At 45.9% G+C, this 23,774-nt stretch overlaps 1 protein-coding gene across 2 annotated transcripts; it reads right to left on the reverse strand.

Annotated features, from left to right (window-relative positions):
* Positions 1–23,774, reverse strand: fam135b (family with sequence similarity 135 member B). Of its 2 annotated transcripts, none has more exons than XM_086136077.1 (20): positions 22,615–23,774; positions 19,448–19,544; positions 18,116–18,195; positions 14,563–14,705; positions 13,248–13,318; positions 12,971–13,144; positions 12,693–12,819; positions 9,613–9,772; positions 9,409–9,458; positions 8,856–9,011; positions 8,052–8,125; positions 7,826–7,980; positions 6,006–7,743; positions 5,589–5,755; positions 5,387–5,478; positions 5,201–5,298; positions 4,163–4,314; positions 3,392–3,485; positions 2,868–2,981; positions 1–2,515 (listed from the first exon to the last, which is right to left on the reverse strand). In XM_086136077.1, the coding sequence occupies exons 2-20, from the start codon at positions 19,522–19,524 to the stop codon at positions 2,323–2,325; spliced, it is 3,915 nt and encodes a 1,304-aa protein (XP_085992203.1). In that variant the 5' UTR covers positions 19,525–19,544; positions 22,615–23,774; the 3' UTR covers positions 1–2,322. The 2 variants fall into 2 exon arrangements, with proteins under 2 accessions (XP_085992203.1, XP_085992202.1); XM_086136076.1 differs by having other exon boundaries at positions 3,392–3,502; positions 22,615–23,773.

Below are 23,774 nucleotides of genomic sequence, written 5' to 3' on the forward strand. Positions count from 1 at the left end.
TTCTGCAAAACATTTCCTTTTAAATTGCACCGTCACATCTGTTTAGTCGTATTGGCACAGACAAAGCCGTTTTCTCTGTACTTTACAAAGTATACACTTCACAGGATGAAATAAATACATGGTTCTCACAGTGATGTTAGACTTTTAACATTCAATTTTTCGACTCAAAGAATCTTCCGGGGCTGACACCGAACACGCAGGTCTTTTCATGCGTGACAGAAAACTGCTAAGGGGGCCCGTAATTCTTCCCCCTTTTCCTCGGACTACACACAACAAACATAAGGGCAGGAGTCTCTCTCGGTTTACACCATTATTGAGCCATCACATTTTGTGATCCGTTTATAAACCTACCCAAGAATTTACTGCGGTTGAATGCAATACGCAGTGGAACCTCCAAAGTTGATCAGCAAAGAAAGTCCTCACCCATGTCGTCACTGAAGGCGACATAAAATCAACATAATTGAGAAAACAAACTATCAATGATTTCGCTCTCGATATGAGGACACATGAGATTGGCCTGCGAAGGTGAAGGTGAACAATTCTGCTCCTTCAAAGGATGCGTTTGATTGCAATCAGTCACGATGACAACCTTAATTGCACAACAACAACAACAAAAAAAAAGCACTTTGCACCATTATCGACTCGCTGGCGGCGCAAAGAGCTCAGACAACCGAGGGGAGCTTGGAAAAGACGCGGTTAGGACGCGACCTTCCTTCTTCCCCGCGGTGTTTTTCATGTTTAACCCCGGAGAACCCAAGAACCCTTTTCTTCTTTGGAAAATGATGAATTTTACATTAAATGACTGCTATATGTTCATTGAATACCAAACTATGTTTTTTTCAAATATTCAATGCTTTAATCCTAATTTAGGATTAGGGCCAAATTTGACCCTTTGGGATTTAAGGGTAGCATCTGAGGAGCAGAATTTATCGGGGTCAAATTTGACCCTGTGGGTTCTCCAGGGTTAAAAGCAAACGCAGGGATGTGCCCTGGGTGTGTGTGTGTGGGGGGGGGGGGGGGGGGGGTGGTTCTAAAACCTGCTGGAGGTTGAGTCAAGGGTGTCCCATAAAGTGGGCTTGTCATCCAACCGGTGCAAAGGCTCAACCAACAAGTTTCAGACTTGACTATCATAAGCGCTGATCCAAATATGACGTGGAAACGTCAACAAAGTGAAACTCAGGACAAAACCTACAATAAATGGAGAAATCTATATTTGGTGCTACAATAGCTTCTGCTCTTCTGAGAAGATTTGAGGGGGTGTGGCCTTTTTTTTTATTTTTTTTTTTAAGATTGGTCTTGAGTTCATCCACACCAAAGCACATCTTTGTGAATACTTCGTGCAAAATTTTTTTTCTTATACTGCCTATTTAATGCATTAGAATTGAATCTGTACATAAGTTTACAGTGTATCGCCTATTAAAAAAAACATTTTAGGTAGTATTGCACACACACACACACACACACACACACACACACACACACACACACACAGGTTAAGGACATAATGATACTTGCTAAACTCTATCCATTAATTTAATAACGTTTCATTGTTAGGTACATTGATAATATTTTGATTTAGCTGTGTTCGTGGTAGTGTATCGCCGTATGTACATTAAACTGTGAAAGATTTATGTTTATGCCGCCAGTCCTGGAAATTTGAAATCCATTTTAAATTCTGAAATAGGATCAAGAATGATCTGTAACTATGACATGCGCTTTAGAGTACTCTAAAATGTCATCAGATTTAAAAACAAATGAAACGAAAAGCAACGCAGTCGTCAAACGACATTGCTAATATCCGACGCAAACCCAGGACGAAACATTCTTGCTCTACACCCTAATAGCCGCACTTGAAGTATGATTTGCGCCACGGAACGAGGAAAAACAACTTCCAGCGTTCCTGCTCGGCAAGAATGCAGGAAGTTTCTTCTCGACTTTCTTTTGACGCCGACACATTGTGCGCGTGCACTTCGCGAAGGCTACTCGGACGGCGACGAATGGGCCCGTCAAATTCCTCCAACAAGAAGAAACGTTGGCGCAGTTAGCACGTGTGAAGTGTTGCTGCTGAGAGGTTAGTGATAAGGCAAGCATCTATGCGGGATAGATGTTCCATATTTATGTTACAATTGGCATGGCTACGAGTCACACTCACACTCAACGCTGGGTGAGCGCTTGAAACAGTCGCTTAACGCGCTTCCGCTAACCGCCCTAAAGCAACAAACGCTCGCCTGGTTCCTGACGAAGGCTATCTACATAGAAGAGTCCAGTATATTCATACACGTTGGTGGTAAAAAGAGACCAAAGCACCGTTATTTGAAGTAGTCAAGTCCCGCCACCAAGAAGAACTTCTCGAGGAAAAGTTCGGAGTCCAGGACGGCGATGTGGGCGGCTCGGCCGATCAGCGTGTTGGCCGTGTTGGGCAGGGCGTGGAAAACGTTCTGACGGATTAACCGGCAGTCTTTGGCCTCCACCACAGGTTGCAGCAGGTTGTTGATCATCTCCGTGTAGACGGGGCCTGGTGGGGAAGAAATTGAGGCAACCGACCGATTAATTTTTCGTGAGACACAGATAATGACATTCACAAAAGCAAATATTAAAATGATGAAGAAAAAAAATGCCTGCGATTCATTTTTATTGTTACAAGCATTATTGTATTATTCAAGAAATACTCTGCTGATCAACCAGTTATCGCAATTTTATTCCAGCAAATGTATGAAATGGCCTCATAAAAACGAGCCCTCTCAGTCAATTATTCAGACGGGTCACGTTCAAGTGATTTGGTTCCCAAATTATAACACACTGGATGATCTGAAGAGCTTTTACTCGTGCGGACACAGCTAATGCTCTGCGGCCGGGAGATAGTCTACCTGTGCTTTTGTCTTTGAGAGCCGTTTTGCACATCTCGATTCGGGCGGAGTGGAAAGGAACGTAACGGTCCTGGGGCGACGCCACCAGCACCACATTCTTGAAGAACTGCAGCCCTAACGGAAATAAAAACAAAAGGGGTTGAAAGAGAGCGCATTGCGCGTGTGAGAAAGAGGGCGGGGGAGTCATTTTACTCCAAATGGCAAAAGCGCAATCCCAAAGTGCAATGACAGGCGAGACACAATAAAACCCTTTTTCTTTTGGGTCTGCTGTCAGCCGAGTGCTTTTAAAAAACGCACTCGGCTGCATTTTCGCTGACGGCGTGTCAGGCTTGCGCACTCTTGCTCTGTGTGGGTTTGACAAAAAAGCATTTCCGTGATGATCGTCATACGAGCCTGCGTGACAAAGCGACGGGTCGTCGCGCTCACTGACACAGCGGGGAGGCCACTCAGAAACACATGGCGCAAAAAACGGGCCGATTGAAAAGTCGACATTTGAATGAGGCCGTTTCAGGCAGTTTTCCTACCGGGTTTCTGACTCAGGAGATATAGGAAGGTTTTCCGCGGATCCGTATGGTCTCTGAAGGTGAGCTGCAGCAAGGATCCCGATTTCTTCAGCTTCTGCATTAACCACAGACCTTCGTAACCACAAACATACAATCCTGTGAAACTTTGCCTCAAAAATCGAGGCGCACAGATATTCGTTTTCCCGTTGATCATTGTTGTCGAGAGCACAAAATGTTCACGTAGAGCATTTGCAGTGTTCGCTGAAAAGCTCGGAAAGTCTCGATAAGTACCAGAAGACTTTTTTTGGGGATCATTTACTTCTGAGCATCATTATTTTTAATTATAATCAGACACAATTATGGACCAAACTATATTCGTAAAGCAAGGGGAGAGCTTGGCCCATTTTGAACGTCGTCTTTATAAGTAGCCAAATTTTGTTCCGTTTTTGATCATGGGCTCCAAGCACCACAAACAAATCCTGTTCAGGTTGTATGCTGGCAGATTTGAACAAAATAAATAAATGGGTCTCAATTTGGTGACCTCAGAATCACGCAGACATGTGGATCTCTTTCTCTCTCATATTTCTTTTAACAATTTAACGTACCGGTCGTGTTATTGAAGCTCAATAACACTTTGTCAACAGCAAAGAGTTGCTTCATTATTTTCTATAGCTGACACAAACTCAAATCTATTGCTCAATCATCGGCGTGTTTTTCAGTGTGACCACTTAATTGCTGATGAGCTGGAAAAGCTTAAATTTTTTTTTAAAAAGCAAGGGCTGTCCGTCTCACCTGTGCTGACCAGCGTGCTGTTGTTGTACAGCGTCCCCAAGTGCGGGCCGGACAGCGAGAGGAACGTGTGCAGTCTGGGCAGATAGCAACGGAAGCGAGGCCTCGTCAGCACCGAGCGGATAATGACGTTCCCCAGAGAATGTCCGATGAAGCTGTCGGCGCCAGGAAAAAAAAACAACAACAATATCTTATGATCGAACGCTTGCGGTTACGAAGCGTCTAATTAAAGAAACTTCATTAGCTCGTTCAATGTTCGCATGGCCGCAAAGACAATTTAATGATGCTCGCGTAGAGCACATTGTGGGTAGAATTAATTACGGCCGATGCGACTACGCCGAGTCACTTCGTTGAATTACTTCGCCGTTGCTGCAAACGCACCCCGAAACCTTCAACGACTCATTCATCCGTCGACACGACATCCGGTACGCGAAATGAGCCGGATGCTTGTTGCCCGACATGCGTTCGACTCTCCAGAGAGTGCAGCGCGAGCAACGAAAGTTGAGTGGGAACTCTTCCTTCCTGGCATTTGGAGGGCAATTAAACTCATTCACTCCCAAAGACGTTTTTAAACGTCTTTTCAGAGTTGGTCCAGAATTGGCTGGTACTGAATGAGTTAAGCGGGAAGATGAATAGTTTCATTTCACGGCAACCAGGCAACCCGTCGCGACGTTAAGGCTACAGTCACACAACGATTCTTTGGAAACATTTTGAGTATGAATGATCAAAGATTTTCATTCATTCTGAGTCACTTATCAATTTGGAGTTGGCCAGTGACAGTAAATTATCAAGGGTGAGGGGTTGGGGGGGGGGGGGGGCCTGACCGTCCAAATTGATTTTTGCTGTCTCTGCTGTCCTCTATTGACATGAGGAGGAAGTACAGTACAGTGTGACTATGAGGAAGGAGAATGTTTTTCTCACCATGTAGTTGTGTTATCAGACGTAATCAGTAGCTGTACTTGGCTCGACGTTATCGAAATAAGTGTCGGCAAGGTGTACCTAATATTGTGGCCGGTGTCCTTTCATTCGGCGAAAACTGACCTGATCCTGCCTATGGTGAGATTGTACAACTGGATGTGCTGAATGATCTCATCCAGCAATCTGTCCGTCATGGTGTCGAAATCAGCAAACGTGTCAGCCTGCGAAGAATTTAAAAAAAAAAAAAAAAAAGATTTGAATGAATTTCTTTTAATGTTTTGTTTTGCAATACAAAAAAAAAAAAAATACCTGGTTTCTTTCAGACATGAGGAAGTCCAGCCGGGATCCTGGCAGGCCTAACTCGATGAACGTCTTCACCAGGCGAAGGTCTGCGCTGTTTCCTGGAAGAAAAAATAAATAAAATAAAAAAATCAAATTAAATCGCACAGTGTCTGAATCGTGTTATTTTGACAAGCGGGAATGAAAGCTGCCGCTTCCTCGTAAATCTCACCATCCAGCCCGTGCGCACACACCACGAGGTGTATGCCGTCGTCAAACTCCTCGTCGTCCTCCTCGGGCGGGAAGTAGGGCAGGTCAGACGCCAGCAGGGGCAGGTCGCTGTAAAGGCCGCCCAGGAAGCTCACGCCTTTGAACAGCTCCTCTTTGGCTTTAAAGAAACTGGACGTGTGCAGACAAGCAAATCATGTAACTCATAAAAAGGATGCATTACAAAGCTCTAGAAAAGAATAATGATCAGAGTTGTAAGTAGGAACGGTGTTTGTATGATTAGTACTGTAATCTTCATACGCTTTTTGAGATATTTGGCATGACGTACTTTGACAGAATTGAAATAAAACGGACAGAACGTTAGAATGCGGCTCTCGGTGTGGCGTGTCCCGATCGTGTATCCGCGAGTGGAAAAACAAACCTCAGCATGCGTTCGTTGACCTCCTGGTCCACGCCAAAAGGGTTGGCTAACGTTGAGGAGATGATGCCAAACGAGCCCAGCGGCTGGTTGGTAACGGGCGAGGTCGTCAGGCGGGCGGACATGCCGCTCATGGACGGAGAGTCTCTTAAAGCGGAGGAAAAGGGCAGACAGGTGGGCGCGCAGGACACCGACATGTTCACCACCTCCGCCATTTTCTTATTGACGAAGGCCAAGCCCGAGTTGGGCACCTTGGAGGGTTTCGTCGGGTCACCCGCCACCTCGTTCTCACTGGCTGCCGTCCTGTTGTGGTCACCGTGTGAGGTGATCTCGTGGCCCGTCGCCCTCGTGAGGTCGCAGCCTTCCGAAGATGGCGGAGAGCCATTTTCCGCAAGTGTTCTGGACTCCTGCTTACGAAATTCGGTCCGGTGGAGACTTTGCTTCTCGTCGACATTGACGCCGCTCTGCCGGTCCGTTGCGCTTTTATGAGCGCTCGGCTCGTGCTCACTCCCGCGGGGAAATGCTTCCAAATCTGCGAGCTGCACATCCTCCGCAGAAGCACTTACCCCGCCCATGTGATGATTTACATCCTGGCCATGGCGGTCCAGAACAGGACTCTCCTTAACCTGAGGGCCCGCCGCAGACTCGCAACTCGGAGCCGAGCTGGATTTGTCGATCTCAATAATGTTTTGCGGACGATTTGACGTTTCGGAAGCGACGGTGCCTTCGGTACTCTTGCTTGTCATCGAACTCGTGTCTAAAATGGAGGATTCCGACCGCTCCGAGGTCAAAGAAAAATGATCGGAATTGGAAGGCGCGCGCTCTTCCTCGTCGTCGTCCGGGCTACTGATCTGCGGTGCGGACATGGATTTGGTCAGTTTGCCACCGTGGCTGTGCTCCCGTTCGTCCTCGTAAGGCAGTGAACTTATGGACGTCAAGGAGGCCTGAATACCTCCGCTTGGAATGCTACCGTTGCTCTCCATCTGCAGGCCTTCCAAAGAGCCGCGAAGGACCGGGTGGCGAGACACTTTCTGCCGCGGGATCTCCCGTTCGCCGGACAAGTCCGAAGCGGGTTTAGCCCGCAGGACCGTTTCAACAGGCCACGCCACAGAGCTGGGCTCGCTCTCGATACCCGAGTCTGAAATAACCGAGGACGAGCGCTTGATCATCTTGGAGATGACCGGACCTCCTCGAGGGGGCAACTCCTTTCGGAGACCGCCGAGAGAAGACGGTGAAACCGAATGCGCGGACACCGCGGCGGTGCCGACTGGAGCGTCCTCACTTCCATCGTCCGCGAATTGAGTTAATGGCACGGACATCTCAAAGTCGTCGTCGTCGTCGCTCTTTTGGCTAGTGTTGTCCTTTGAGGCATCAAAAGGATGGATGCAATCTTGCGGAATAAGATGCACGTTCCCGTTCCTGAGGGCTTCTTCTGTTTGACAAGTGAGGAGATCCGCAGATTTTCCCAGGCCCGAACTTTCCTCGACTGATGAGCTGTCCTTTGATTCCCGCGGATCTGCCGGCGGCCGCTCCGCCCTTTCATCCATCGGACGAGCGTCCCGAGAACGTCTGCGGTTGCTCGGCTTCCCGATGAGCGCCACATAGGCGGTCAAATCCATGCAGTCGTCGCTATCCGAAGCATCCTGGGATACTTCAAAGCATTCGGCCCTCGGACCACTTGGGCGAGCCACGACGACAGCCCCCGCGTCGGTCTGATCGTCGGACGCCTGCGCTACCCGCTCTGGAAAGACAAAAGCGTGACAGTTCCAGAGCAAATACTCTTGCCTCCGAACGTACCGCATCTCAAAACATGTTGGACTGACCTTTTGCAGAAAACTCCAGATAGCGGTCCTCAAAGATGATTGGAAGGCTGTTCCAGTCGCCATCAATGTCCAGGCACTCGACGGGTAAAGGAGGCATTTTGGCCAAGTAGTCCGAAGACCGTACTTCTGCTGCAATCTGGCCCTGTCTGCTGATCCTTCAGCGTAAAGATGACGATTTTCAAGAAGAGGTTCGTCCAAATGTGTTTTATCTTGTTCCGATACTTACAGCTCCTCTTGAAATAGAAGCGATGTCTCTTTGGGGTGCTCAGTGAAAAAGTAGGCCTCTGAAAACCTCCTCACCTTCGGGAAACGAAACACACCGTGAGGCTCGGACTGCGGTTAAAAACGTCGCGGGCTGCTATTAACTCATTCACTCCCAAAGACGTTTTTCAACGTCTTTTCAGACTTGGTCTAGAATTGGCTGGTACTGAATGAGTTAAAAGCGCAAAGGGAAACTTTTCAAAAGTCTTCTTTTCATTCGGGGCCGCTCACCCCCTTTGTCCTCCTCTAATTTAGTCGCGCTCCGTCGTCTAAACTCAGGCACGATGACAACAAATCGCCGGCGGGACAAGATTCCGGGTGTATTTTTACACCTCCCCGCCAAAATAATGACAGAAAACCTGCTAATTGAAAATCCACCGACGAGCGAAGGCTTGCCAGCATTCCGCCACCACGGGGTAACTTTCAAACCAAGGCAAACATGTTCATTACTTCCAGACAAATGCAACAAAGTGAAAATCGCCCCGCGGAGAGACGCGGCGAACGAGCTTCTGTATTGGTTTTAAATGGGCCGCTGATTACACGGGAGATAGAGTGGTTGTCGACAAAATGAGATTTGAGGCGCGCAAGTCGATTAGGTTTCTGCTTCTATTTGTGGAACTAACAGCACTATCATAGGATGACACAAATAAAAATGTTCAAAAACAAACCAAAATAAAATCGACAAAGGAGAGACGACAATAAAAACTCAAATATGTGGACAAAAAAAAAAAAATAATAATACTAATAATGCTGTCTCGGTGGCTCTCACCCTGAGAGTGTGGTGCTCCTGAGCCACATAGGACAGGACGTGGGGGTTGAGCGCGGCCGCCTCCAGGAAGCAACGCCACAGGGCGGTCAGCCGCGTGCAGAGTTGGCCCACGTCCCTGCTGATCTGCTCGGCCACCTTCTCGCGGCCCTCCTGCAGCTGGCGTGGACAACAGAGGGCGGGGCCGCTTTAGTCTCGTGCGTGTTTCTTGGCGTGACCGGCGTACTTCTCAATACTGTCCGATGTGTTTCACGGGGGCTCTAAAGCGGCCCCCCATTTTCGGTCTTTCGGGAAATGATTATAATTACTGAAGCAGAGGCAAGGACAGCAGACACACTGATATGTCTTTTCGACCGTGTGTCAAGCTCATCCATCGACTCTTCTTTTTTTTCCCAGATATATTTTTCTTCAGGTCTACAGACTTTGCTTTTAATTTGGAAGCTGCTGAAAGAAATGAGTGCATCATACAGTTTTGCTGAAAAAACTTAACACGGTTTACAACCATTTCAGCCCCCTAAAGCATTAGTGTGGTGTGTTGTGTTTTTAACACGCATACCTGTAACTCTATCGCGAGCTGATTTAGAATCTCTTCGACGGGCAGGACCTCTGCGATTAGAGCAAGCGGTGCAGAGTAGAAAAGTAGAAGTTAGTGCTGACTCAAGACGTGATTGATCACAGGCGGGAGTTGCACACAGCAAAGACGAATTTCAGCAAAATGTTGCGATTTAGATGATCAGCTCGTTTGTGGAACTTTGCTCACCCGCGTCCACCGGCATCTGCTGTAGCTGCGGGACTTCCTTCATCAGCGCGGCGCAGTAGCGGCTAAGACCACCGTGGGCGGACAGCAGGAGGCGACACAGTCTTCTGTGCCAAGTGTGCGCTCTTTGCAGGCACTCCTCACTCGGCACATAAAAGCTCCCCTGGGGAGGGAAGAGCCGAGTAGGGAAATGTCAGCCACGATGTAGGTCAGCGGTCGCCTCCTCCGAAAAAGGCCCTAGCTTCACAACAGCCATGTACACATACTTGAACTTTATAGCCGCCACGGAAACGGTTGCGATGGCCAGCTGCTGACCTTGCGTTTAAAAGTGGGCCTTTTTGCCCACTTGGCAAAGTCAGGTTAATTGGACGATCAAATAAGACGGGAGGAAAAATAAAAACGGCCCTTCAACGCGGCTTGCCGGGAACCGCAAAGGCACATCAACATGTTCATGAAGAGCAGCGGGACGGGACGAACAGTGACCTTGTTCTTGACCTTGATTTTCACAACTAAAGAATGGCCAGAAAGGAGACACGTCATGCTTCCTTTTCATTCTTGAAATGATTCCCTGGTGTCGAAATAACTGAAACAAAGATCAAGAATTATTGCAAACTTTCGCCACTGCTCAACCGCGGCATGTGCCAAAGGAGGTTTTGCTCTCGTATAAATATGAAAACAACGCAGCGCAAACAGGGGGGCAAAAACAAATGTCATTTTCTCACTGCTGGCAGCTCAAAAATCTTTCTTGGTTGTGTAAATTCACACTTGATAGGTAGGACAGGCCCTGCACACCCGGGCTTTTTAGAAAGCAGTTAGTTGTCCATAAAATCTCCCCTTTAACACAGTTATGGTAAGAATGTTTGCTCTCCTGCTTAAAAAAAAAATATACCGGTATATATAATAACAACAGCTCATGCCTGGAGTATCGGCGGACATACTATAATTTACCCCAGGCAAGTTCAGACTCTGGCCCTATCATCATACGCGTGTGCGCTCTGTAATTGCAGCAGTGCGGGATAAGAAAACCAGAAAGGAACACCTGTATGTTTACTTTCAGAATTCTCTTTTTCTATCAACAGCCTGCGAGGCTGTCGAGTGACAGGTGAAAAACTTGCTATGGGTTTGTTTGAACTGGTCGCTATACTATTTTTCTCTATTATTCTAAAAAGCTGTTTTGTTTTGTTTTTAATATGTGCAATAATGTCATGGATGTGTATCACTTAATCAGTCGCTGACTATGAATTTTCTACATCGTCAATGAAGGAAACACACAAAAACCTACTGGATCCCAAGTAGGAAGCGGCCCCTTCCACCAAAACACTGACATTTCATCTTTTAAAATAACGACTGTATTTCACACAAGCTGACGAGAGCTCAGTTAAAAAAAAAAAAAAAAATCTCACGAAATAAAACTGAGCGAGTAGGAAGCTTTTCACCTGCAGCTACGTGATACGTGGCGTTTGTGAGCACAACTCATTACTGGGATCAAAAGAAGACATCGCGCCGCCACCCATCCCCCTCCTCCCGGTCCTGGTCCAGAGCCAGAGCCAGAGCTTATTAAAAGGGGCCAGGCAGGGGCGGGAAGAAAAGCAGGAGGCGGCGAATGGGGCGCTCATTAAGATTTACAATGGAGAGATTGTGACATCTAAAGGAGGGGTCGGGAACCTATGGCTCGCGAGCCATAGATGGCTCTTTTGATGATTGCATCGGGCTCGCAGATAAAACAAAATATTCTCGCTTGTTTAATCCATCCATCGATTTTTCACTGCTCACGTTCTGTTCAGGGCTGCAGTTGGCGGCAGGAGAAATTTTAATTGGATATGATACCGGCCTACGTAGGCCGTTGCTGTGGAAACAGGAAAACGCCCGCTCGGTCACTAGCTCAAAGCTAATCCGAAACGAATAAGATGGCGAAAAGAAAAAAAGATGACGAGTCTGGTAGACTTCAGGACGAACGGACCGAAGGATTCGCCTTTGTGGAGAGAACAGGTTCTGCGGCGTGTCTGATTTGCAATGACGGTCGAAACGGTGGAATGTAAAGCGGCACTTTGACACGCGCCATGCTACGTTGGCATCAAAATAACCCGCGGGAGACGACGGAAAGGAAGCGTTCAAGCTACTGAGCAGGGTGCAAGCTAGCCAGCAGCAACTTCGCGTGCCGATCCGGCTAGCTGACTATAATTCCGCTAGCTTCGCTTAACCATCGCGAGGAACGGAAAACTATCACGTTCATGGTGAGTATTATAACAACATTATTTTACAGAATGACATTCAGAGGCTTATTATACTGCCATTTTGTTGAATTCACTTTTAAAATAGAGATATGGCTCTCACTGAAATACATTTCCAAATATTTTGCTTTCATGGCTCTCCGAGTCAAAAAGGCTCCCGAGCCCTGATCTAAAGGAACCTGAGATCTAAGTTTAAAAACTGATGCTGTAGGGATTCATAGAGTGGTCAATTCGTGTAGTCAGTCATGTCTGTGGGATAAAATGAGAGAGCGAGAGAGACGGACAGAGTGAGAAAGAGAGAAAGAATTTGCACTATGTGTGTGAAAAACATGCACTTTTGCATGTTTTGGTTCAAGGGATGGATGAGTGAATTAGTGGTTGACAGAAAACTAATTTCAAAGCTCGTGTATACCTCCCCGCCCCAAAACAAGGGGAGCGTCATCCGACTCGACCAGGGCCAGAAAGATGAAAAGAGGATATTAATGTGTCTGTACATGATCTCGGTAATGCAAGTAACGCCAGATGGATAATGTATCAATGTACCATCATCAGAGCAGATATTTAGAGGTCCATTTGTTCCACTCATCAGCACAGTTTTTAAGCCCTGAAATCTGCGTTGGTTTTGCAGCCTCAAGTAACCAATTGCGAGGATGACACTCATCCAAGATCTATAATTCCAATGTGGCAGAACCTTAATGCATCGTTATGGCGGCCCCGCGCAAATGGCATTCTAATCCATCAAGTCTGCCGTCTCCAAACAGATCACACCGCCAGCGCCACGTGGCATCGGCAAGCCGGAACAACCTCCCCTACGTCAAAATGTTATCTTGGACTGGACTTATTGAGCCGTACCTCAGAGATGACGGGCTTGCAGTATCCTGCTCCAAAGACAAGGTTTTCCACAGAGATGGCCGCTTGGTCACCGGTGCTCTCCAGTGAACCTTTCCCCAGCCAGGAGCCCTTTCCTGTGTGAGCAAAGCTGTACGGAGAGGACACACGCTCAAATACAGAATATATATATATATATATATATATAGCAAATAAAGAATATTCTGCTAACTGCAAATTTTGATTGCCTCCTGATATGATGCAGCAGCCCCGCCAATGCGGAACGGCCTCTTTTACTCTACCTGATCAGCGGCTGATGTAAGGCAACCAGTGAGGCGTGGACGGAGACGGAAATGACGGACAGGTGGAAGTAGTCGAACATGACGGGAACATGATGATGCAAGCCTCTCTGCGGGTGGAAGTGGAGATTGAGGGTGCGGCTGCTGATCAACGGGACCGAGACGATGTCGGCCAACCTGGGAAATTAGGCCATCGATGATGAGGCATGTGTGACTCTAACGGTTCCACGCGAGTTGTTGATGTTTTTCCATTGTCCCCCAAAACTGGTATGACACCTACTGCTGCTCGTTGTCAGTGAAGTGAAGATCCAGCTTCAGCTGGAAGTCCACCTCGCTGAGAGCCTCCCCCAGCTGCAAAGACAAGAACACTCAGAGCGAGCAGACCACTGCCAAGACGTGAGCGACCATCCCATGGGAAATTGCGACGTTCTAAAGACGAAATTCGAGTCCATAATTTCTTCAAGCATTCAATGGAAATAACTGCTAACTTTCTCGCTTGTGAATGTCTTAGCATCATTTGTTTGTAAATGCTTTTAAATGTATTTTGAAGGATGTGAATCACATGGCGTGACCTTGTATATGAAATGTGCTCGATAAATAAAGCTGCCTTGCCTAAGTGACGTCCTGCGTGTCTTCTAATCTTATGCAAAGTAAGTGAATTCATGTGCCATAAAATCAAAGGTGGCCAGCATAGTACAAAAACAAAACGGCATGAAAGAGAAGCAGATGGGGCTGATGGGAGTCTTTTGAAGGTCGCAAATGAAGCAGGCGTGTTAATAGATTCACACGGCGGCGGCGGCGGCGATCAGAGTGCAACCCCGCTGCCTCCCACACAACAGTAAACAGCCATCTTTGCCAGCGCCATCGATCCGGCACGAATCGCGCGTACGCGGCGAGGGGGAAGCGAGTGGCTATTTTTGTCTGTGCCGTCGCCGGGTACGAGCAACAGATAACCTCCGGAAGGTTAATGAGCCAAGAGCCTTTGGGAGAGCTCGCTGCCGACACCCGACATGCCTTTACGCTCCTCTGTCTTGCATAAAAAAAAAAGGCGACTTTTATGCGGATTTATATTCTGCGCACACCAGCACTGGTACACTCATTTTTATGAACAACATGTACCGTGCTTATTGGGGGAAAAAAAATTACTAGTTACAATTTGTACATTCCTGCTGCTAATAGGGCTTTGCATGAGTCACACCCACGCTGACGCAGAAAGCTAAATGACGCGCGCAAGGAAATGATGCGCGGTATTAAAAGTTGAAAATACGGCTCTGCGGCAACGTCAATCAGAGTGAAAAGGTTTGATGGCTAACCGAAGCAGGCGCACAAAATAACGTTTTCAACTCAAGAGCTACAGTTTCAGAGGATGACAATGCCAAATTCATTCATTCACACCTATGCACAATTCTCCCTACTTTCCACTAACAACCCTTGCTAAATTCAGCTCATTAGTAGCGGAAGCTGTGAACGGTAAACCACTTTCGTAACATTTCTTTTTGTGTGCCATCCCCAAAAGTCAGTCACGGAACGAATCTGGAAAGGACACAAATATCTGCCCGTGTACGCGCGTGCGCAAAATGTCATGTTTGACTCACCCTCTCTCCATCCAGCAGCAGATGCACTTTGAAGAGCATGCCGTCGTTGACGGTGATATCCTCATTCCGGTAAAGGATCTGAAATATGCGTCCGAACACGGTGCCGTCGTACACCCCCGGGGAACTGAAGCTGCATTCGCCTGCTGCGCGACAAGACGACATACTGTACATTACAACCGGCGGAGGCAAAACCCTCGTTCACTGAACATGACAAGGTTGAGCTGCAGAGATGCAAATTGAGTCCCATTGGTGTTGTCATAACTTGTGACAAAACAAAGTGTTATCTTAACATGTTACGATCACATGTTAACATGTTATTTTATGTTACGTGACCATTCATGTTAAAATCAGAGTTGTTTGTTGGCCTGTTTATACTCTACTTAGACGGCAGCTCATCATAATGTGGAAACGTTGGTGCAGCAACACCACAAGCAGGACAAAATAAATTTTTTTTTTTTAAGTTTACACACCCCTGCTAACACTTTTTTTCCCCCCCCAATCATTTACTTTCTCCACCATTAAGTTGACTTTCAACTTCTTCAGCAGTCAGTGTTTGTGTGAATTGAGTTGTACGGGTTGTAGGTCACATGATAAACGGAAGGACATGTATTGAAATGATTCATCTCGGTCTCACGTTTTAATATCACACGAGCCTGGCATTTAAACGGGTGTGCGAATGCTTTTTATCTCCACTGGCCCCTATCAAAGGACCGAATGATGCTTAAATAAGTACATCAAAAAAAAAAATACGACTACATGAGTGGAGTTTCTGATGCATTACTTGTACTGGGTTCCAGCTAAAACTTCACATGTATTTATCACTATATATTTTGTTTAAAAAAAAAAAAAACGGGGCATATACACACTGAAGGCCTGAAGCAAACGAATGACAGGCTCTTTCAAAGGTGCAAGAAACAAAACAGCAGTTGTGCAAAAAAAATAAAATAAATAAAACCGCGCCGCTGTCCAGCTGTGAGGCTTTTGAAACGTCCCCGCAGAGACGGTGTTGCCTGTTTCGGTCTTTCTAGTCTGCTCCTCTCCACGGGGCTTCCCTCCTGATAATGCTGCGGCTCCCTGTCGCATTAAACAGCCCCAAACCGGACGGCTGGCTGCGTGCGAGTCGTGCGTGCGCTGCTGTGTCAAATAATGTCGGCAGATCCTTCATAAATCTTAAATTTCCAAAACGAGACTTTCATAATCCTTCAAGATCGCTTTAATCTGCTGTTTAAACTTTAATAATGACACATCGCAAACAGAAATAGTTTAGGATTTGATATATTTACATTTTGTTGTGTACGACTCCATTTTGACCGGGCCGACGCCGCACGGAAGTGAAACGTGCACCTTTCACACATCAAACGCTTAGTGCATAATGAGACGCTTCCGTCTGCACACGTTTTGGGGCGTGATCGCATCCTGCCCTTTAAAACTTGCTGAAATGCCCCGAAGCTTTAGTCACCGCGATTCTGTGCCAGAAATAATCTGCTTATCGCCTTCGGTATCCTACATCTGCTGTGTATCACAGTGTGTGTATATTCGTGTGTGTGTGTGTGCATGCTTGTGTGTCCATCCTATCAATAAAACCCACAAAATCTCAGAATACAATTGCTCTTCATGATACTATGACATCCCGCCTTGAAAATGATGATGTTATTGCGAGCGAATGGCCATCATGAAATGCTTCAGTTGAGTGTTTGGCGCAATCCGCCATACACGCGATGAGCTTGTCTAGGGCCGAATAACTCAAATGTCAAGCGTGCGCTTTGAGAGCCCGAGAGAGATCACAGTAAAGGATTATTTCCTGTTGCTGCTTCTGCGCCGCCATCAGCCCACGAGGTGAACGGGTTTAATTCATGACCTTGTGAAAGGAGTCGCAGCGCAGAAAAAAAAAAGGTGGCGGACTCAGATCTCAAAATATGAATAAAGTGTGCACTTTTACTTCATAAAACAGACGGTGAATGTATTACTTGTTTATAAAATGACAAATCAAAGCTGGAGTGAGGCAAATTTGTACCTCAATGTGTAAATGATCTTTTCTTTTCCTTTTTGTGTTGCCTTTGTGGTGAATGCTTACATCTTGTAAAATGTAGATACTGTACAATTGTAGCATATCGTGTGTATTTTTGATCTCATTCATTTGGTTTTCAAGATTATACGGGTCAATTATTTTTTTGCAGGTGTGTCTACTGCATGCGCCACATACCGAGTGAAGATCTCCGCACTCGGGGCCCTCTTTTCATAGGCAGGCACACGCGCGCTCGGTGTAAAAACTGGCACATTCGTTTCATTCGGGGACAAATGCAGTTATGCGTCTTTTATTACACGCCCCCGGCGCACCTGAAAATTTGGATGACAGAAAGCAGACTGCCAAATTTCAGCAGCTACAAATAGGTCGAAGTTGGGGCGCAGGTGGTGGGTTTGATCAAGGCGAAGGCATTGTGAACACCACGGGGCATAGGGCCCTTATTGACAAATGAAGTACTGCCTCCGTGAATGAAAACACAGTCTGTATACTGTTTTTATGTTGGCTCACTTTTAAACTCGGGATCTCAACAAGTAGTCACACCTGAGCACAACCCACCGTCGCCATGGTAATGCTAGTCATACTTTGTTATGACTAGCATTGGTAGTAACACTCCCACAAAGCAGGCTAATTTCAACAAGGTCCACTTTGAATAAAGCATATCACAGACTTAGATACCTCAGAAATTGACCTTATTGAAAGAAATTCATTAATCTCCTTGAAACGAATGTTCAATAATTTACACTCTGAGGCAAGCACTACACTATTTAAGATTTATGTCCTATTTAGAATTCCACTCAAACCATAAACTAATGAGGCAAGAAAATCGCGTCTCACCAGTGGTATTTGTGACTCCCTTTTCCTGTCATCTCACCAGGATTTAGATGAATTAAAGTCAGAACCGCCGTGACCCCCGAACCCGCACATACACACACACACACACACACACTGCTTCAGCACACTAAATTCTAACATCAATATCCTCAAAAATACTTAATAAAAAAATAAAAATAAAAGTGTCCTCTAAGGAACAATGACTTTTTTCAGAACCAGGTCCTCATAATCCACACATTTTCAGTCCCTCACACACACACACACACACACACACGCACACGCACACACGCACACGCGCACACGCACACGCACACGCCTCGCCAGTTCGAAGAAGCTAAAAATAACCGCTATTACTGTGAATCATTATTGGCAGTGAATTGGTTTCCTGGATTACTGGAGAAGCGGATCGTAAGGCTCGGGAAGGTTCAGCAAGAAAGAGAAAGCAAGACGTCAAGGATGTAAATTCAGCGCACATGATTGTATTTCAGATTTGCAAAATGTAGATTGTGCAGAGGAGGAAGTCATCACACGGCTTCAGAAACTACTCGAAAGCGCTTTGATTGCTGCAGAAATATGCTCTGCTCTATGTGGTTCCGATAAGCGAGAACCAAAATAGCAGGTTAAGGATTATGCCGGCACAAATCCGAAAATTCCTGGTGATGTCGAAAGATGCGATCCTCAATCGCTGGTACTCACCTGCATTATCTTGCGTTGTCACTATTAACCTGTGAAGCACCCGAGGGGAGACCTTCAACCCTGTTCGTACCTGGTAGAACCTGATGGAGAGGAATTAGACATATGTGACAACAATTCCATGGAATTAAAAAGCATGCATAAATACTAACACTAACCCTAAAAGCACGTGATTAAAAAAGAAAAAGAAATTCACGTTCGACCCAAATATGTTGATGTCAATTGAAAGGGGTTCAAGATGTTTTATTTACAGGGCACTCCAGATGATGGGAATTCAAAAACAGCAGCAGGAGCAGATTAAATCGATGCCGCGTTACGCAAAAGGAAAGTCTCGGCTCTCTGGGGACACATTGGGCAATTAGGGAGAGCAAATTGTGGCAGTTACGATAAGTGTCGCCTCATTGCTTTCGTGACATTTCCAAAGATGAAAGCTTTGACAGAGACATGCATAGAAAAAAAAAAAAGTTTTAAAAGGGTCAACGGACACATAATAGAAGGTGATGGCATGACATGGGTCAATACGAGTTGATGGTTTGACAGTGAGATACAAGTCGTATGGGGGAATTTCGTATCCATCCTCTGTATGAATTGCCGCAAGTATATTCGCATTTTGTCAATGACATAATTAGGAAACAGTTGGAGGCAAAGGACAGATTCATACTAAATGACATCGCGCAGCGCAGCAGTCATAATATGAATGTGGCGCTAATTGCGATTGCCTCACTTCCATTCGAACTTCATCATTTAAATCAACCAGTGTACGTTGGCTGGTGCAGCAGACCTTCAGATCAGGATTTGCATTGGTTTTAGCTACGGCATTACTGTGTGGCCAAACGCTATTAGTATTCCTCAGCCATCTTGACGTTCAGATTTAATTACGCTTTAATATGCTCTCTTTATCTTCAAAAAGCATGGAATTTGTTTAACAATGTCCTCATGAGAATTCATACAGTCAGCCGAAAGGATTAGTAGAATTACATTTTCCCCGTTTCATGATTTGACTACAATTTGATTTGCCCCGCTCCCCGCCCAAAGGTTTAAGATACGTGACAAGGCTTCAATCTCATACCTAATATGTGCAGTAATTGGCCGTCGGCATTGAGAGAGGTGAAAGGTTTTGACATTTTCATTTGCAGACAAATTGGATTTTAAAGTTCACACCGTGGGTCAGTTATCGGTGATAGCCATTCGTTAATGACAATCACAGCTGTAAGTGCAACGCTGAACGAAGATGATTTTACTTCTGCACCACCGTACTGCGATGTGCGGGTAGTCAATCTAATGTATGAACCTTAGCGCTCAGTCAGCCATAGGTTGGGGTACAACATTCCTTACCCTCTCTGGAAAAGATCCACGTTATGAAACTTGTGCAACTCTACGGAAAACTCCAATGTTCCCTGTACTTCAGACATGGTATAATCCCAGTCATCACCTGTGAAAAGAGAACATACAGGAAATTAAAAAGAAAAAAAAATCCCTTGCACAAAACATTTCACGTGTCTTTTATGCATTTTTTTTCACTTTTAAATGATCCTCCGGGGCCTGATCGAACCTCCTTGGGGGCAGGTTCCGGCCCGCGGGCCGTATGTTTGACGCCCCCCGCTCTATCGCTTTCAAAATGAGCGCCCTGACAAATCACGGCCGAAATCCGCGCACTTCCTGCATCACAGACAGCCTGAGGGCCTAACTGGCACAAACAAAGCATGTTTGTTTTCTGTTTAACCCACAACGTCCGGAACCCATTTGGATTAAAACAGACATGGATTTATATTCTCCAGGGGCACGGCTAAAACGCATAGAAGCAAATCAACTCTGCTGCCACTTAAGAGACGGACAATGCCTCGCACTAAGTGTGTCAAGGACAAGTGTGATTGAGGACCCAAGTGCAGGGCAGCAGTGAGGCAAGGTGGGTGTGCTCTCCAAAAACGGACAATTTTGGAATCGCCGAGAAACTAAATGAATTGAATGCATCGAAACCTAATCGATTCGATCATGGCAAATGCTTTCTCTCATTTTGCCGAGTCTGCACTTGCCTGCACGACGGCGGACACTCGCGGCGCCAAAGAACAGAAGCGTTGCGTTCAAAGACAAAGATAAAAATACTGTACTTTGCCGGTGTTGGCTTATTCCTTCATTTTTGCATCGTTCTTCTCGAGAAATGTGTTGGGTGGGCAGGGAGCAGTAGAGTGCACATTGTGTACTGCCAAAGAAGACTTAACACGGTCTTCCCCCAAAACAATCCATCTTTGTAATGGGCCGGTTACATAACACACAGGCAGACAACACCGACTTTATGATTAGGCTCAGCTTGAAAATTTATTATAAGTTAATTATGTCAGCAAAGTGCCCACGCTGACAACAAGAAAGGCCTGCGGCTGCCGTTCATTCACCCGCGCTGGCCTGTGATGCCTTTTTTGACGACTGGAGCAAGAAAATATCTCCTTGTGTTATTTGCGGGCTGTAAATGTATCTTCTTAAGCAAATAAAAAAAAAAACGTCACTTGAAAGTGTTTCTTGTTTCGACATGACAGGTATTATTTTGGTGTGAAGCAGATTAAGTAACAGTGTACAGTCACATTTCTTTTGTGTTTCTTCTTTACATTGTGGCACAAAAACAAATCAAATACCAATATTCCAAAACGACTTTAAAATTCCACGTGGATATTAGTCTCCCAAGTTTGCGGGTATTAATTTTATACAACAATGCGAAAATGACTGACTTCTCATGTGGTTTGATCATTTTTGCATGATTACACCAAAATCATGCTTCTGGCTAGGAACTCAATAGTTTTGGGTTTAGGTCATCGAGGTATAATTATACCAGAGGACACCCTCCGTTTAAAGCTTTTTTTTTTTGTTCGTTTGTTAGTTGTTTTTTTGTTTTTGTTTTTAAACAGCAAGCTTGCATTTTGAACAATTGTATTGCATTTGTGCCACGCGAACACAACAGCTGTTCTACCCACCTGAACAAAGCCACGCACTTCCCAGAAACTAAAAGAGGGGACAATGTGTCCTTGGCAGGAAAACACTGAGCCAGAAATCATGTGATGTCATAATCTTTGCTGAAACCTGCCCCCCCCCCCCCCCCCACAAGCCTGACGGTGGCGTATGAACGCCATTATGACATTACAATGCAGTGCTTGAACGTGTCACGGCCAACACCAAGCACATCGATCCTTTAGTGGGCAAAGGGACGTCATAACGCGAAACGTTTTCTCGACCTTCCACTCACAGCTTGCAGTCAGCCGCCTCGTGGCAAACTTGTTGGCGCGCCATTCCATCTGTCATGCGCTAAGATAGGCATGACAGCGACTATTTGTTCTCTGCCTGTTGCAAGGCACCGACGTGATCTTCTGCTCTCCTGCTCTGCTGTTGCAATCCCAGCAGCAGAAGTCACATGAGAGGCCGCAACAAATGAATGCAACACGTTACCTCATTGTGATTACAGTCCCCTCTATTCTTAGACCGTTGATGTTTGGAACTGTGGCATCTGTGCAAAAAATAATAGGACTTGCAGCCATTTTATACGGCATTCTAACTCTGGTCTTCCTTTCGTTATTTCATTCATTGAAAAAGAACATAGTGTCATGATGTCTCATTGAAATATAATTTCCCCCATTAGCATGATAACAGCACGACCATTTTAAAAAATGTGTTGGTGAGCCATGGGTCAAAAAAGAACTAATTCAGTCGTGTGCTGGACAGTGATCCTCCGGTGAATAGCGAAAACTGATAGCTACACAAAAATGGCTGGCAAGTGCTTATATATGCCACAAGATGGCAGCCAAGCGCGTTTTGTCCATTAGACAAGGCTTTGGCCCGAGTAACTATAGTTCCTCCCTTGTTTTCCATGTTCTACTTTGGGCATATTTCAAGAGTACGCTATTTTAACCAAACTTCGGGTATGCTTGGAGGAAGAATCCATTTGAATTGCATCTTTCCCCAAAATATGTCATTTATTTTATCGTCACATTAAGAAAGGTTGTGTGGGAATTGTAGTGCATTATGCCAATATATGATGTTTGTTCGCACTGACACTTGCCCAGTTTTGACAAAACTTTGCTAAACAGCAGGCAAACTGCTGAGAAAGGACATCGTATTTTGCCGAGGACCTCTTTTTTGCCCACTTTTACAGGACTTAATAACAAATTGCAGTTACGGTAGCACTGGCGAATCACAACGAACTGAGCATCGTCAGGCTTTGGTGGAGGTCTTCTACTTTCATGACTTGACTTCTAGTTAACTCAACAGTGATGCATTTGAGTAAAAGATGCGGAAAGTTGCACACATTACATAGACAAGCTTCGTTAGCTTTGGCCAGAAATAGCACCTACTGATGTACAGTATGAATCATCTGGAATCATTGTCTATAATCAGACCTTCCGTCTCTCGTGCAGCCTGCCTTGCAGGCACGTCTGCTCTGTACCGTCCGAACGCGCACGGACCGACCCGAATGCATGCACACAACCGAATGAAGACAGAGCAAAGTTCGGCATCGTTACCTTAGCAGTGATGCAGGAAATGAGACGATCTAGTGAGTTAATGCGGATGGATGGGCTCCTGTGCAATGTTTATATCTCCGCTTGCACCGCTACTGCTGCCGCTGCCGCTGTTGCTGTTGCCATGGTTATTCATCCAGACCCTGCGTGTACTGCAGTCCCCCCGCTTTCCCTCTCTTGCGCGTGCTCTATCGCTCTTCATCAATCTGTGTCTCTCCCATCCACATGGAGGAAAGGAGGAGGAGGATGAAGAGGAGGAGGAGGGGATGCCAAATTCGGGCGTCTGTTGCTTAATCCGACTTTGTCCTCGCCCTCCACGGCATCCAGTCCACTCGCAGAGGCGACCTTACGGCTGCAGTATGAATAGGAAAGCGTGCAGACACGGCGGTGTGTGTATGTGTGTGTGTGTGTGTGTGTGTCCTGCTGCTGCACTCTCGCATCGCGCATCCAGACAGCCAACCAGCCGGCTGACATCAGAGCCAGCCCACTAAAAGCTGAAGTGAGCCTTCAAATGAGGACGGAAGGAAAAGTGACAAATCATGCTCGCCGTGCGTTGATGCAACCTGTGAAATGCAACACAGTAGATGAGTTGCAAAAAAGAGTATGGCAACCATCCTCATCAGAAATTAAGAGCAGTAGGAGAGTACACTGCTGGGTCAATCGGAACCAGCCCGCCATCCAATCTGCTGCATCAAAAATAATGAAAAAAAGAAGTTGTCGAATGAATACCTCAATGTGCGTGTCAATCAAATACAGACATTCATATCTTTGTAGAACCAAGATTTTGTCATTAAGTAAAGCCCAGCATTAAGGCGACATTTCTTACACCAGTTTGCCTATGCTTCTGTAAACGGCACTAACGTGAGCCTCTAGACCAGTGGCTCTTAACTTTCTTACAGGTACCGAACCCAACCAGTTAATATGCACATTCACCCAACCCTTCATTAGTGAAAAAGAAAGAAATATATACAGTATATAATTATTCTTTGCAGTTAATTAATTAATTAATTAATTAGTTAATTCATTGTACAACGTACTATCACGACAGTCACACGTTGACAACTAAGCGAACTAATTTTCCCACGGCACTGATTGGACAAGAAATGTCATGTGATCATCTGCAGCCAGTGATGGCCAAGCCGGGCGTGTCATAACTAATTGGA

Source organism: Hippocampus guttulatus, chromosome 18 (assembly GCF_054856545.1).
Source record: "Hippocampus guttulatus isolate MCC_2025c chromosome 18, RoL_Hgut_1.0, whole genome shotgun sequence".
Taxonomy (NCBI): Eukaryota; Metazoa; Chordata; class Actinopteri; order Syngnathiformes; family Syngnathidae; genus Hippocampus; species Hippocampus guttulatus.